The 14555-nt window shown below is 42.4% G+C and overlaps 1 protein-coding gene across 1 annotated transcript; it reads left to right on the top strand.

The window, feature by feature from the left end:
• The first annotated feature begins 1794 nt into the window (after positions 1-1794).
• HMGN5 (high mobility group nucleosome binding domain 5) lies at positions 1795-13588 on the top strand. Its single transcript, XM_034781700.1, has 6 exons — positions 1795-2068; positions 3845-3874; positions 5512-5541; positions 6571-6621; positions 11606-11749; positions 12914-13588. The coding sequence occupies exons 1-6, from the start codon at positions 2054-2056 to the stop codon at positions 12959-12961; spliced, it is 318 nt and encodes a 105-aa protein (XP_034637591.1). The 5' UTR covers positions 1795-2053; the 3' UTR covers positions 12962-13588.
• Positions 13589-14555: the final 967 nt, after the last annotated feature.

Raw genomic sequence — 14555 nt, 5'->3', positions numbered from 1 at the left:
CTTTTTATTTAGTTTGAAGGAAGGGTGCTTAGCATACCCATCAGCATTAATGAGGTCTGTGATTGTCTATAGATCAAAGACCCATTTCATGACAGCCATTAACACGTTCCAGCATAACAATATACTGCAGAAGTATCTAGGGAAAAGTAATTTCCTAGTGATTATTAAAATCAATTTGTTCCATGAACATTTTCAGAAAAATCAAAATATTTTTGTAAAACAACAAGATGAAAAGAAAAGTGTAATAAACATAATGTAAAAGTTAGTTGTGGAACTAACCCCATATGTTATAGTTTCTAAAACACTCAACAACACAAAGATGTTCACAGGAAGCCTCATATGATCTTGGGTCCCAGTTTGAAGTTATTAGGATGTTCACAAGCTACCCCAGAGGATCTTAGGTTGGTTTCAATGGAAGTTAGGAGCCTAAATACATTTGAGGACCCGCGCCTGCGTGCTTTTACCATTGAAGGATGCAGGTTGGACGGGCAGAAATCCTGAAGTGAATGGTGTCAATTAGCTATTGTGGAATCATCAGTGGAACTTAACCACAGCAGCAACCTGTATCTGAGACTTCACCACAGGACCCACCCTAAATACCTGGCCCTCCCACTCTAAAAGTGTGGTTGGAACAATATTCCAAATTTCAGTAGTTTGTGAATTGCTTTTGAATCCTTCATGACAACATCTGTTCTACCATGCTCTCCAACATTAGAGGAAGATACAGAAAGATTTCGCATGTCTTAAAGAAAGCGACTGCTTTTTTCAGAAGTCAGAGGAGAGGCAGGGGACTTGCCACACCCCAAATATAGGCACTTACTAATTTAATATGCAATTTCTTGTGATCTAGAAAGCACACCTTAAAATATAATTAATCCCCCCCAAACACCTTACTAATGTAACTGGTGCCAGTCCTGGACCTGAAAAGGATTCAACATACCTGCAGGAGGCTATGGCATGCACTATATACCTATTCATGCAGCAATTAAACTGTGTGACAGTGCTTTTCAACAGGTAGGCTTATTAGGCTGGCAGGGCAGGGTCACCAGGGTTCATTCTACCAGCATAAAGCACCGTGTGCAAAGCCACAGGCTGCCTCCATCCTAGTAACACATAATAGTCATAAACGGGCTGTGCTGGGTATTGCAAATTGGCAGGGGAGCCCTGCCATGTCGTGCCAGGAGGGTGGAAGCAGAAGCCCCCATGGGATCTGGTGTAGAGGGAGCCCTGCCTCAAAACCAACGGCATGAGACAGCCCATAATTACTCTCCCCCCCATGACTCCCAAGCCCATGGCACGGAGTGAGAGGGGCCCTGCTTTCTCTCTGGCTGCCCCCCCTCTGCTGGGCTCCAGGCCCTGCGGGGGGAGGGAAGGTGCAGCTGGCTAGGCAGCCATGTTGTTGGGCTCAGGGACGAGCAGACACAGTCCTGCTGCCCGTGGTAACTTTCAGGGAAGTTTCTGTCATAGCCTCTGGGGGGATGTGGGCGAGGGGGAGGAGGGAAGGGACCCGCAGCGGCTGTCCAGCGCGGCGCACACAGCCTGGAGACCCCTTCCCACTACCCAGCGAGCCCCTGTCTGCCGACACCAGGCACCCCCGTCAGCACAGGCAGGCCACCACTGCGCTACTTCCCCCACCGGGCTGGGGACGGGAGCCTTATTCAGCGAGCGCTTTAGGCCGGCTCCCCTGCGCAGACAGCGTAAAGCCAGCAGCTTCCCCTTGCGTGCGCTGCGAGTCTCTCTCGGGCTAAGGCTCCGGCCCCGCCTCCCTTGCTCTTGCCTGAGTCTCCCATTGGCCAGCTGGTGCGTCACTCTCAGGCTGGACCCATCTCGCGCTCCCCATTCATGCAGTTTGGTTGCGTGTTGGTGTATTTTACTGTTTGCAATAAAGAGGGGGGGATTTTTTTTTTGTTCAGTTTCTGCTGCAATTAACTCTTGGTCCCTTATAAATTTTTTTGGCAATTTTGCAGAACGGTTGAAACAGTTTTTTGTTTTGTGATTGCATTTATTTTTTAATAGATCTATCTATTTTGCAATCAACTATTAAGGTGCAACTATGCCCAAAAGAAAGGTAAGTACAAAAAATAGGGGGGAGAGAAATGGGGAATGAAGGGGAGAGATTAGGGGAGCGTTTGCAAAAATATCTATAATTTATGCGTGTGTATGTAGAGTTTTTGCATATTAATTTTTTGTGCATGTCCTAAAGTGGAGCTGGAACTGAAGGGCGATTATTAGAATGTGCGGTCGGGCTCATCTGTGGGAGCAGGGGAGCGTCTGAGTTCACTTTGGGCTGTTTTGTTTGCAAGGAGAAGGCTAAGCAGTGTCTCCATGCTGGATTACAAACAGCCATAGTGCTGCTGCTGCCCCTATGGAGAATACTGGCAGGCAGAGCTAGCCACGGAAGGCTGTGCTTCTCCAAGCGCCCCGAAAAGCGCACGGCTGGACAGCCAGAACCTTCCCATTAAGCGCCGGGGGCATTTTAGTGTTGATTGGGCCATTGCCTGGGAGAATTTGAGTCTAAACGGTGCCTCTTTCTCCTGCGTTTGCCTTTGTTCTCCCTTTTTTTTCTCTCCCACTTCTTGTCATACCAGATGGTTGTGCAATGGTAATTTGGAGCCATTAGGCGGCGCAGAGTTTGAAACTGTCCTTGAAGGGAAGAGGGGCTGGGAAGGATTCACAACCAGAATTAGTAACTTTGGCTCTGCTCAGCAGCTGGTCTTTCCTAGCTCGCTCTTCAGCAAGCCCAGAGCTGTTTGCAAAGGGGCAGCCTGCCCCGTGAAATTCCAGCTGCTAAAATGTTGCTGCCTAGCAGACGCCAGTACAGCTTTGCCTGGGTGTGCATTTTAAGGGTCAAACACTTGGTTATCTCAGCATCTCCCCTTCATTTATCTGTGTTGCATGTTTGCATTTTGAAGGCATTCTGCTATTAAGTGACGACACGGGCATTTCCTGCCCTCTGAGAAATACACTAGCTGGGGGCTCTTATTTCCCTGGGTGTGCTGGAATTGGGTGTAGCCTGTGCTGCAATGTCTGAAACGCCTCCCTTCCTCCCACTAATCCTGAGGGCACTAAAGCAGGTCCCCATCCATCCAACTGCTGCTGTCTCTTCCCCTTAGTGTAAGTGAGATGCCTCTGGGCGAAGCTAGTACAGCCTTGTCCTTGCATAACGCTGACAACGACCTTGTTGTTGCAGGTAATTTGGCGGGAACTTTTTAAATGTGGGGACGCTTTGACGCAATGACGTTAAACAAAAGTGGGAGTCCGAGGCATTCTGGGACTTGTAGTCTTTTGTCTGGGAACTTTGAAGTGAGCTTAGACTCTTGCACCGAGCTGACTTGTAAGCACAGCTGCACATTTTTAGCTGTGGGAAGGGGGAGGGGTGGAGGAGAAGTTACACCATTTTTTTTTTTGCTTGATCACTTTGCAAACTTTATTTACTGCCAGGGATAGTATGACTAAAAAGTGCACAAGGTAGAAGGGCAATAAGAAGAGCTGGTAATATGAGAAACTGCAAGGATATGAAACCAAGGAGATCTGTTTTAACTGGTGAACTAAGACCTGAAGATTAAATTGACTGTGATATATTTGAAATTCGTGAGTTTACTTTTTAGTAGGTCTCCCCATGCTGCATGTAGACTTTTATTTAGAGAAAATGGCATGTTAGTATTTTCCAACCTCACACTGCAAATAGGTCCAGCATTAATTCCATTTTTACAGACTTTCTTATTCTGGTCACTGCTATGATAATTTTCAAATGCCTGTTTGCTAGCACTTGGCCTAATTTCCCCTTCATGACTGTAAAGAATGCAAATCTTTTATGTTTTCCTCTTTTAATTTTTTTATGTAGGCTGCAGCTGAAGGCGAGGTGAAGGAGGAGGTAGGTTTATAAAATATTAATAAAGTAAACTTATTTCTCTCAGAATTTGTGTGGTGGTAAACAGTTTAAAACAGTGATCACCAACGGGTAGCTCACGATCGACTGGTTGATCCTGGAGCTTCTGACAGTCGATCGTGATCTCCGGCTGCTAAAAATCTGACGGCACAGGAGGGCTAAGGCAGGCTCCCTGCCTGCCCTGGCCCCATGCCGGGTTCTTGGGAGCAGCCAGCATGCCCCTGTGGCCCCAGGGGCGGGGGATTTGTCTCCGCGCTGTTCCTGCCTGAAAGCACTGCCACTGCAGCTCCCATTGGCCAGGAACGGGGAACTGCAGCCAATGGGAGCTGTGGGGTGGTGCTTGCAGGGAGGGGCAACATGCAGAGCCACGTGCCCTCCTCTAGGGGCTGCAGGGGCGTGCTGGCTGCTTCCGGGAGCGGCATGGGCCAGGGCAGGCAGGGAGCCTGCCTTATCCCCACTGCACTGCCGACTGGGAGCCGCCTGAGGTGAGTGCCACCTGGCGGGAGCCCGCACCCCTCCCACATCCCAGCCCTGAGCCCCCTCCCAGAGCCAGCACCCCATACTCCCTCCTGCACCCCAACTCCCTGCCCCAGCCCTGAATCCCCTCCCAGAGCCAACACCCCATAACCCCTCCTCCACCCGAACACTCTGCCTCAGCCCGAAGCCCCCTCCTGCACCCAAACTCCCTCCCAGAGCTTGCACCCCCTCCTGCACACCAACCTCCTGCCTCAGGCTCATTGCGGAGCCCCCTCCCACACTCCAAACCCTCAGCCCCAGCCCAGAGCCTGCACCCCAACCCCTTGCTCCAGCACGGTAAAAGTGAGTGAGGGTGGGGGAGAGCGAGCAAGGGAGGGAGAGGGGATGGAGTGAGCAGGGCAGGGCCTCGGAAGGGGCGGTGTAGATCCTGGGTTGCACTTAAATTCAAAAAGTGATCTTGTGCCTAAAAAGGTTAGAGACCACTGGTTTCAAAGGAATTACTAACTGAGGCCCCCCACTTCCATAGAGGTATCTGCTTGCACAGACCCTTGTCTGTGTGCACAGTCACATGGGTCTGTGCTAGCAGATTTTGATGCAGGTTCTGGAAGTCAGGAATGAAATATCAGGTGATATGGAACCCTGGGTCCAGTCCATTGGACTATAACATGAGAGACAATTTGGAGAATTCATTGCCTATCCCAGCTGTTAAGCTGTCTGAAACTGGGAGCTTCGATGAACTAACATGCAGAGATTTAGAGAGAGCTGTTCCTGGTACAGGAGAATTTGCAGTTCCACAGCCAAAGATCATCATTTTCAGGTTAAATCTGGTCCTTAGGCCACAGTCTTGGAGACTGCTTCTCTTAGGCACAGAGATCTAACTGTGCATAGGAGTTTACTGTATTGGGTCCTTGCTATTTACCTGGGTGTGGTGAAAAGGGGGGAAATGGTGAAAGAAATAGCAATTCTGTTTTGCTTTTTAAAACAAGGCAAACCCATTACATCCATAGCTCTATAAATGATCTTGGTATTTGTTTTAATGCTTCATTAAATAATGGTTGCATCAAATTATTTGATGATGATGATATAATTCTGAGAATGTATGGCTCTTTCTTTAAATTTTAGTGACACCTCTTTCTTTTATGCAGCCAAAAAGAAGGTCAGCTAGATTATCAGCTGTGAGTATCTTTTTTTAAAATTGAATTTGTGATGTATGTGATGATGACAATTCAGGAAGATTGGAGTAGGAAGAATCTCATGCTGATGAGCAGAGTATAGCTATATAGGTAGATATGTGTTCACACTTACATTTAAAAATAAAACTCGTACTCATGCTTCCATGGCTTGTGTACCAACATACTACTGAATCTATTTGCTGATTTTACATGTGAGATAAAGCAGCTATGCTGGTTTGACATAAAAAACATCATATTCAGGAATGGCTGGATCCTGCAATCCTTACTCACATGTATAGTCCCATTGATTTCAGCAGCACAGCTCTTGGGAACAAGAACTGCAGATTGGGGGCCCAAGATCTACAAATACCAAAGAGTTTGAAGATAGGAAAGTTTAGGGCAAAGCCAAAGTACTATATAAGCCCAGTCCTGTAAGTGCTCTATGCCTGGGAGTCTTCTTCCTTATGCAGAACACTCAAAGGATTGGGATCAATGTATGCTACCAAGGAAATTATTACAGGAAACAAAGTAAATGAATGCTGCCATATTGGTGAAAAGTTGCATCTCATTTTGGTAAAACAGAAGATACCTATGCATACCAGGAACCCTCTGCAAAGGATAGGGGTAAACGTCAACTCAGATAGCAAGAGACTTGAAAAAAGTTTAGTGTCCATTTCCACATCCTGTGGATCTTTACTTAAGATGCTGTCACATGTGTAGTAGTGCAGGACTCTCATCTCTCCCTACACAGTACATGTACTTATTAAATATTTTAGCCATAACCACTGCCACATACTTCATTTTTTCCTCATGTATCTGAGTGAAATGACACATACTAATTTATATATCTCAGTCTTGTAAATGATTATGGTTCATATTCTTTTCTGGTCCCTTTATACACAGGGCCTGCATGTATGCTTTTATTATGTTTTAAATTTGTATACGGAGTAAGTATGTTGAGGTTGTTAATAAGACCACTGTAGTGCTCTTCAGGTGGTATATTTCTTATTTTACTATATGCTTTTTGTACAGAAACCTGCTCCACCTAAACCGGAGCCAAAGCCCAAAAAGGCAGCACCTAAGGTAAATATTTAAGGCCTCTTTAATACAGCGGTTTTCTTTTTCAAAATGTATTTATAGGAATAAAGTGCATAGCTAGTCAACTAGCTTTTTAATATTTTTAATGAGATTATGTATTTTGCCCAGTTAGAGGAATCTCCATCAATATCTTAGAAATTACAGATGGCAAAGAGCTATTGAGTGTTCTTTTTTGTCCTACTGCCAGTGCAGGAACATTCCCTGTGGTAAATTCTTGAGTGATTTGTCTGATGAAATTTTAAACAAAGTGTGATGATTCTTTCACTGCTTGCCATGGGAGACTATTCAAAGCATCATTCTCCTAACAATATGTGTGGAATAGAGACCACAGAGCCATAATTGTAGGCAGTGCTGGTAGCTATGCCTATAAGTAAGTGTGTTTTACATTTTACATAATAAGGCCCTGTTTTCAGTTGCTTATTAATTTGTCAGACTTTAACCATTAGGATTAAAATTTTCCATTCTTTATCTCCTTCTCAGGCTAGATTTTTTTTTTTAAATGTTCAGCAAAAATACCTTTTCTGAGAATGAAGTTAGCAAAACTACCTATTTTTTTACTGATTTTTTTATATATTAAGTTTCCAACCATTTATTTAAAGCTCCTTGATGCTTTAGAGCAGGAACTCAAAATTTGGCAGGGGATAGTTGTGGGATCAAAGAAGTTCTTTTGTTGACCTGTTGAAAATTCACCCAGATGTGGCCAAATTATAGGCCTCTGAGCATTACCATTTGCACATTCTCAGCAGAGCAATGTTAGAGGCTTCCTGCTAAAATATCTGAAAAATCCAAGTGTCTGAGCACGCTCTGCGACTCACAACTCCCTTTGTGGCTCTGAATGGATACCCAAGCAAAGCAGCAGCTGCAAAATATCCTTTACCCTATGGGAAGGAGTGCTAGGATGAAAGCCAGGAGATCATGAGTTCTGCTTCCACTTTCTGATGTTTATAATGCACTCTTAACAGCTTTTACTATTAAACCAGGGCTCATACACCTTAAAGGACAGCAACTATCATTCTCCCTCCCCATTTTACATTTGAAGTAACTGAAAGGTTGCACAAAGTCACTTCAGGGACAGCTGGGAATAGAACATAGGTCTCTAATATGGCAGACCCAAGTCTCATCCACTTAGGCACCGGGCCTTTCAGAACAAAGGTTACAAATCTACATACTTAGTTCTACAGTTGAGCCAGTAGACCACAATCCAGAGCCAGGAACAGAACTTAGGAAGCTTGAGACTGAGCATTCCTCTCCTGTCTTGCAAATAGACATGCGCAAGTCACTAGCAAAGTGTGATTGGCTATAGTGGCTAATCTACATAGAAGACGAGAACCTACTGCTACCATGAGTTTCCCTTTTAACTGTTTTGTGGGTCAAAAGGTCCTGGGTTCAGACTCCGCTGCTGACTCGTGCAGAAATCACTGTGGTGCCTCACGCTGCACTTGGTTTTTTTCAATTTGCTTTTTTAAAAACCTAGGAAACTACAAACAAAAAACTGTTAATAGAATGTTAGTTGCAAAATTAATCCTTCAACAGTTAGGAAATATCACAATTAAAGTCGACTGTCCATAAGTACAGGTTTCAGAGTAGCAGCTGTGTTAGTCTGTATCCGCAAAAAGAACAGGAGTACTTGTGGCACCTTAGAGACTAACAAATTTATTAGTGCATAAGCTTTCGTGGACTACAGCCCACTTCTTCGGACGCATATAGAATGGAACATATATTGAGGATATATATATATATACACACACACATACAGAGAGCATGAACAGGTGGGAGTTGTCTTACCAACTCTGAGAGGCCAATTAAGTAAGTGGAAAAAAAACTTTTGAAGTGATAATCAAGATAGCCCAGTACAGACAGTTTGATAAGAAGTGTGAGAGTACTTACAAGGGAAGATAGATTCAATGTTTGTAATGGCTCAGCCATTCCCAGTCCTAAGTTGATCGTATCTAGTTTGCATCTCAATTCCAGCTCAGCAGTCTCTCGTTGGGGTCTGTTTTTATATGATCTTGGGAGACAGACCTGTCCTCGCTTACAGACAACCCCCCAACCTAAAACAAATACCAGCAACCACACATCACTGAACAAAAACACTGACCCAGGAACCTATCCTTGTAACAAAGCCTGATGCCAACTCTGTCCACATATCTATTCAAGTGACATCATCATAGGACCTAATCACATCAGCCATACCATCAGGGGCTCGTTCACCTGCACATCTACCAATGTGATATATGCCATCATGTGCCAGCAATGCCCCTCTGCCATGTACATTGGCCAAACCGGACAGTCTCTACGCAAAATAATTAATGGACACAAATCTGACATCAGGAATCATAATACTCAAAAACAAGTGGGAGAACACTTTAACCTGTCCGGTCATTCAATAACAGACCTGCGGGTGGCTATCTTACAAAAGAAAAACTTCAAAAACAGACTCCAAGGAGAGACTGCTGAGCTGGAATTGATATGCAAACTAGATACGATCAACTTAGGATTGAATAAGGACTGGGAATGTCTGAGACATTACAAACATTGAATCTATCTCCCCTTGTAAGTACTCTCACACTTCTTATCAAACTGTCTGTACTGGGCTATCTTGATTATCACTTCAAAAGTTTTTTTTTCACTTACTTAATTGGCCTCTCAGAGTTGGTAAGACAACTCCCACCTGTTCATGCTCTCTGTATGTGTGTATATATATCTCAATATATGTTCCATTCTATATGCATCCGAAGAAGTGGGCTGTAGCCCACGAAAGCTTATGCTCTAATAAATTTGTTAGTCTCTAAGGTGCCACAAGTACTCCTGTTCTTTTTGTCCATAAGTAGTGTGCTCCCCCAGTACATAGCATCATGATGCAGTCTAATTAAATGGTCACATACTATTTGTTCTCCAAACTCACTGCAATGAGTAGTGCCTCATTCATTGCACAGTGAATGAAGTAGTGGGTTGCAAGGAAAAAGAGAACGTTCTCTTGTGTGTAAGGCACTGGCCTTGGATCCAGAGGAGTTGGGTTCTGTTCGTGGCTCTCTCAGAGACTCCGAGGAGATGCTGGGCGAGGCTATCAATATGTGCACACAAGGGGATGAAATGTAGGTTGCAGAGGCTATTGTAATTCCGGCACTGTACAATTTTAACTTTGCATCCTTAACATCTGCATCCTTAACTGTGTGTTTATAATTGTAAGAATAACTTTCATCCTCTTAAATATATCCATATTAAATAAAGTAGGGCTGGAAAAAAAACATGATGTATTAATCAGCTGGTGTTGCCATCTTTGTGCATCCCATCCGTTCAGGAAAAATTAGTAAAATGACATTGGCCCTCCTCCCATGGAAACAGCTGCAGGAGGTGGCCTGGGAATGAAAAACTCCATCAGGATTCCCTTGTGCAGGATCATTCTGTTCTAGGGAGAGATATCACACACCAATGTTGCAGAATGGCCAGTAGTTTTGTCCCCAGAAGCCAGGGATTGACACTGATGTCGTGGGATCCTTAGCAGGCTATGGCTTTTTGTGTAGAGATCCTGTGTCTCCAGTCAGATTCCATGACAGCATGGCTCCATAAGAGTTGTGCTACCAAGGAATCCCCAGGCATTGACTGCTCCTGGAACCTCTTTTAAGATGGTGCTTTCTCAGTAAAGAGGGGGCTGTGGAACAGTTAATAAGACTCCATTAGTTTTCTGTGGGAGAGAGACAGGAATGGATTCCCTTCTTCAGCCATCAATCCCCAATCCTATGGAAGGGACTTCACAAAGAAGGTGCTATGAAGGTAGATCACCACTACTATTCTTTTGTTTTGGAAGTGGTGGGAGGGACCATGAAGGGGACTCTCCACACCCCTAGTTCTGGGCAAATATTTTAGCCCATTAACCTTTATGAAGGTCTCTTGACGCTTTATACAAATGGTCCCATTTAGTGAGTTTTGTCATGTTAGTATAAAGTTATTGCCATACATTACTAGGCTAAAAGTGTTGAAGAAATAGGTATAGTTGTAACTGTGTCAGTCCCAGGATATTAGAGAGACAAGGTGGGTGAGGTAATTGGTCCAATAAAAGATAGTACCTCATTCACTTTGCCTCTTGACGAATTTATGAATTGTAATCTCTGAGACCACACCATCTTTTAAAGGATTTCTTATGAGCAGTAATTTTCCAAGTATTCATGGTTCCTCTGTCTTTTGGAGTGGAAGAAGATGTTAGGGTTAATAAAATCAGAAGTTTTGGCACTCAGGTGCAAATCCTTGGAATTGAAATCGGTGGGAGTCTTGGTATTTACTATTATGAAGTGGTGGTTTGATCCAAAAGTATAGAAGGCTGTTATGGTTATGGTGTCAGAGGGCTTTTTTCCTTCTTTTGATCTAATTGTGACTCCCATGTAAAAAGTTGCAATTATTGCAATATGCATTAAAACTTAATTTCAATGTTTTTTCTTTATATCTGTAGTGATTGTTGAATTTACACAACTCATACATGATATATATTGCTTGGAACAATAAGGAATACTTCTGCAATATTCTTTGGTGACTTCAGCTTTCCTCTCTCTCTTCTAATTTATATTTAGAGAATCTCTGAAGAATTCTAGGGTTTCCATTGACTGTACATATCTTTCTTTTAATGTCTTTTGGCAGGTAGCTCAACAGCCAAAATGCAAGCTCACCAACATTTTTAGCTAACTTAATAAAATGTATGTTTAAAATGGGAATTCCTTTAACCCCAGACATAGCTACCTTTGACCTTGCTTCTCTAGATTATTCATTCCCAATAGTATATCAAGGACAAGATAGAGGATAAAGGATTTCTTGATAGAAATTTTCATCTGGTGCACCTCACCTTTGTTAATTGTATTTCCAATAAGTAGTAATAAGTTATACAAACTTTAGACTTTGAAAATATTGATGCTTTAATGCAATCTCCAGTTTTGTGTGCATCTATCATACATTTTTGTTCATTTGATTACTCTAACAGAAAGAGAAGGCAGCAAATGATAAAAAGGAGGACAAAAAGGCAGCAGCAAAAGGGAAGAAGGGAGCCAAAGGCAAAGATGAAACTAAGCAAGACGATGCTAAAGAAGAAAACCACTCTGAAAATGGAGATACCAAAACTAATGAGGTACCTTAACTGCGGTGTATATATTAAAAAGCATAGTCACAAACAACTTTGTTTTTATTGCAGCTGCAGAGACAAAGGATTCCTCTTACCTTTCAGAGGGTGGCATAGTTAATTGATATCTATTGGGTAAGGGCTGGCAGCGATAACAGCAATAGGGGCCTCTTTCTGGAAGCAATGAGAGAACTTTTCCTTCAAACACACATCTGTTCTGTTGCCTCATGCTTTCCTTTCTCCATTGGGTCAGGGAAGAACCAGAAGACCTAGGTACCTGCAGCTCCCCTGATGTGTTCCCTCACCCACACTGAGCTGGGCTTTGTGCAGGGTATATGCATACTCTGTGCAGCCTCTCTGAATCCTGTTATGCTGGTTCCACTCTGTAGGGCCTATTGCACGTGCAGAGGTGGGCTCAGGTTTGTTTCTGTGCAGAAATTTAGTCTGGGCTGGGAGTGAAGGAGAAAGAGGGATGTGGAATAGATATCATGTGTGGGTGATTCTTCTCTCTCCCTCTTCCCCTGCTCTCCCAGCATGCCACTTCTAGTATACAAGCTTTCAGTTCAAAAAGGTCTCTCTTCAAGTCTTGAACATCCTTGTATTGTTTAATACCTTTAAAGAAAATGACTTCTTGACTCAACAGCCTGTATGATAAAAAGTGAATGTTGGAGCAGTATGTGCAGAAGTGTCTTTCAAAGGCTGAGAGTAATTTTTTTAAGGGGCAGGTGGAATCTGTTTTTAGCTAAGTTTATTCTGCAGTAAGAACATTTTTAAAAACCAGTAGAAAGAACTATATTTGAAAAAGTTGGACAAAAGGGAAGCAGATCACTGCAGTTTTACATATACATTTCAGATTTCCTTTCTGATCTATAGAAATGAGGTCTTGAATCCTGCCACCAGCATATGGTTGATGTGAATCTCAAAAATATTCCAAATCTCCACCTGTTTGGATTTACCTTAATATTTCAGTGTTAACTGCAGCATCAGTCCTGTTTTAAAATTTGTAACATTTGTCTACCAAGATTCCAGTGTGTTTATATCTCCCTGAATAATTTTGTATCCCTTTCTAGTTAGATATGTTTTTTTGCAAACTAACCTGTTCAGCAGGCAGGTTAGAATGGGGCTTTTCTAGAGTGAAAATGTAATATTTCTGTTCTTCCCAAACACTTCTAGGCACCAGCTGCTGAAGCATCCGATGATAAGGAAGCCAAGTCCGAGTAATGTTAACCTTGCCCTATATCTCCATCATCTGGTATCCATACCTCCATGCTGTATTGTTAACAGAGAGGAATATTTTTATCAACTATTTTATAAATGCAGGTTTTTTTAGCATGAATTTAATTATGGAACATCTTCATCTCGGTTACTTGGGAATTAAAATCCCTAACAAAACAAAACAAAAAAAAATCATTGTTTTTAAATTTTGTGATTGTAATAGTTTGTATGGTACATGGAAAGAATAAGTGGTGGTAGCTTTCGACTTCTGTCAGTGTGTCCCTTTTTGTGTAAGTCATGCTTACAGACTTCAGATTTTAATTTTACCCTTGTATGTGTTGTATGGTTTCTTAAAGTGGGGAGGTCTCAAAACAAATAACTGCGTTAAACATTCCAGTGGTTCTGTGGGTTGCTTTTATAAAGAAGGTGAGATATTTTCATGAAAATCCTAGGAGCTGGAAATCTGTTTCCCAAATGTAACTTTATTTTGTCAGTTTTGGAGAAAAAAATAAAGTGTAATCATGTTTTTAAATGAAATACAAACATTTCTTTTAAAAGGGCAGGTTGGTTGTATGTACCCACTGTTAGGAATTTTGCTGGATTTATCTTAATAAAAAAGACTCCTCGAAAGTTGATTGTGGTTTGTTGCTTGTGCTGTAAACTTGTATTGCTGGAAAAGTAGTAAGTCTCCTAAAGGTGGTCAGTAGCACAATGCTTTATCTTGAAAAACATGTAGGTGATGAGCTTGAATTCACAATATGATCAATGCTTGGGCCTCTAAGCCATTTTCTCCAGCTATGTAGACAAACACCACTTTATGGGCCATCTCAGTTGGTGGAGCTGGCATAGCTACATAGGTTTTTATGGAGTTTTGGTGTAAATCAGCATATCTGGTTCTACATCTTCAAGTGAAGATTTATGTCCTATTTCACAAATGTTAATGCTTGTGAGCTACTTCTATCATTTAAGCAAAGATGATGTACTTAGCACTATTAAAATATATGGCATAACCATTTTAGAAGTTAGGATGATTAATCTTCCCAAATTTAAAGAGCAGAACCTATTTAACTTAGACCTGCCTGTCCCTCTGCTATGTTTTCTCAGGTTCTCCTTGCTGTAAGACCATTGCACAAGCTTCTGCATAGAGGCTTAAAGGGTTTAAATCAAACCCTCAATAGTAAGAAAGGGCTTTCTGTAGTGCTAGGGGAATGTTCTATAGCACTAGATAAAATTATTAACTTTCACAATTGTTTATAATTTACTTATTTAAAAATGTATTGTGTACTCATGACATTCTTTTATAAGCCCCTTTACTCTCCTCTAGTAGGAGGCACACAGGTGCAAAAAAGTGTTTTCCATTAATGCAACACTCTTCCTGATTAGTGTCAGCCTCATTAAATTGGAAAACAGTAACTAGGCTCAGGGCCAGGGTTTGTATGGAGTAATAATAGTTTTCTACTTAATTTTATGCATGTGACCATATATCAAGGATGTTTTAAATATTCCTCCTAAAGTTTCCTTTTATTCAAAAGGCTCAGTTCACACTGTTGGCCAGATATATCACATTTAGTAAGAAGCAAAATGACTGGCAGTGCAGAAT

The sequence above is a fragment of the Trachemys scripta genome, chromosome 9 (genome assembly GCF_013100865.1).
Source record: "Trachemys scripta elegans isolate TJP31775 chromosome 9, CAS_Tse_1.0, whole genome shotgun sequence".
Taxonomy (NCBI): Eukaryota; Metazoa; Chordata; order Testudines; family Emydidae; genus Trachemys; species Trachemys scripta.
The sequence above is the reverse complement of the archived record's forward strand: the minus strand, read 5'-3'. Positions and strand labels throughout refer to the sequence as shown.

Excerpts from the sequence above, each read along its gene's own strand:
- HMGN5 (XM_034781700.1), top strand. Across the intron at positions 6,622-11,605 it reads CCAAAAAGGCAGCACCTAAG|AAAGAGAAGGCAGCAAATGA; the intron begins GTAAATATTTAA and ends TTACTCTAACAG. Across the intron at positions 11,750-12,913 it reads GAGATACCAAAACTAATGAG|GCACCAGCTGCTGAAGCATC; the intron begins GTACCTTAACTG and ends AAACACTTCTAG.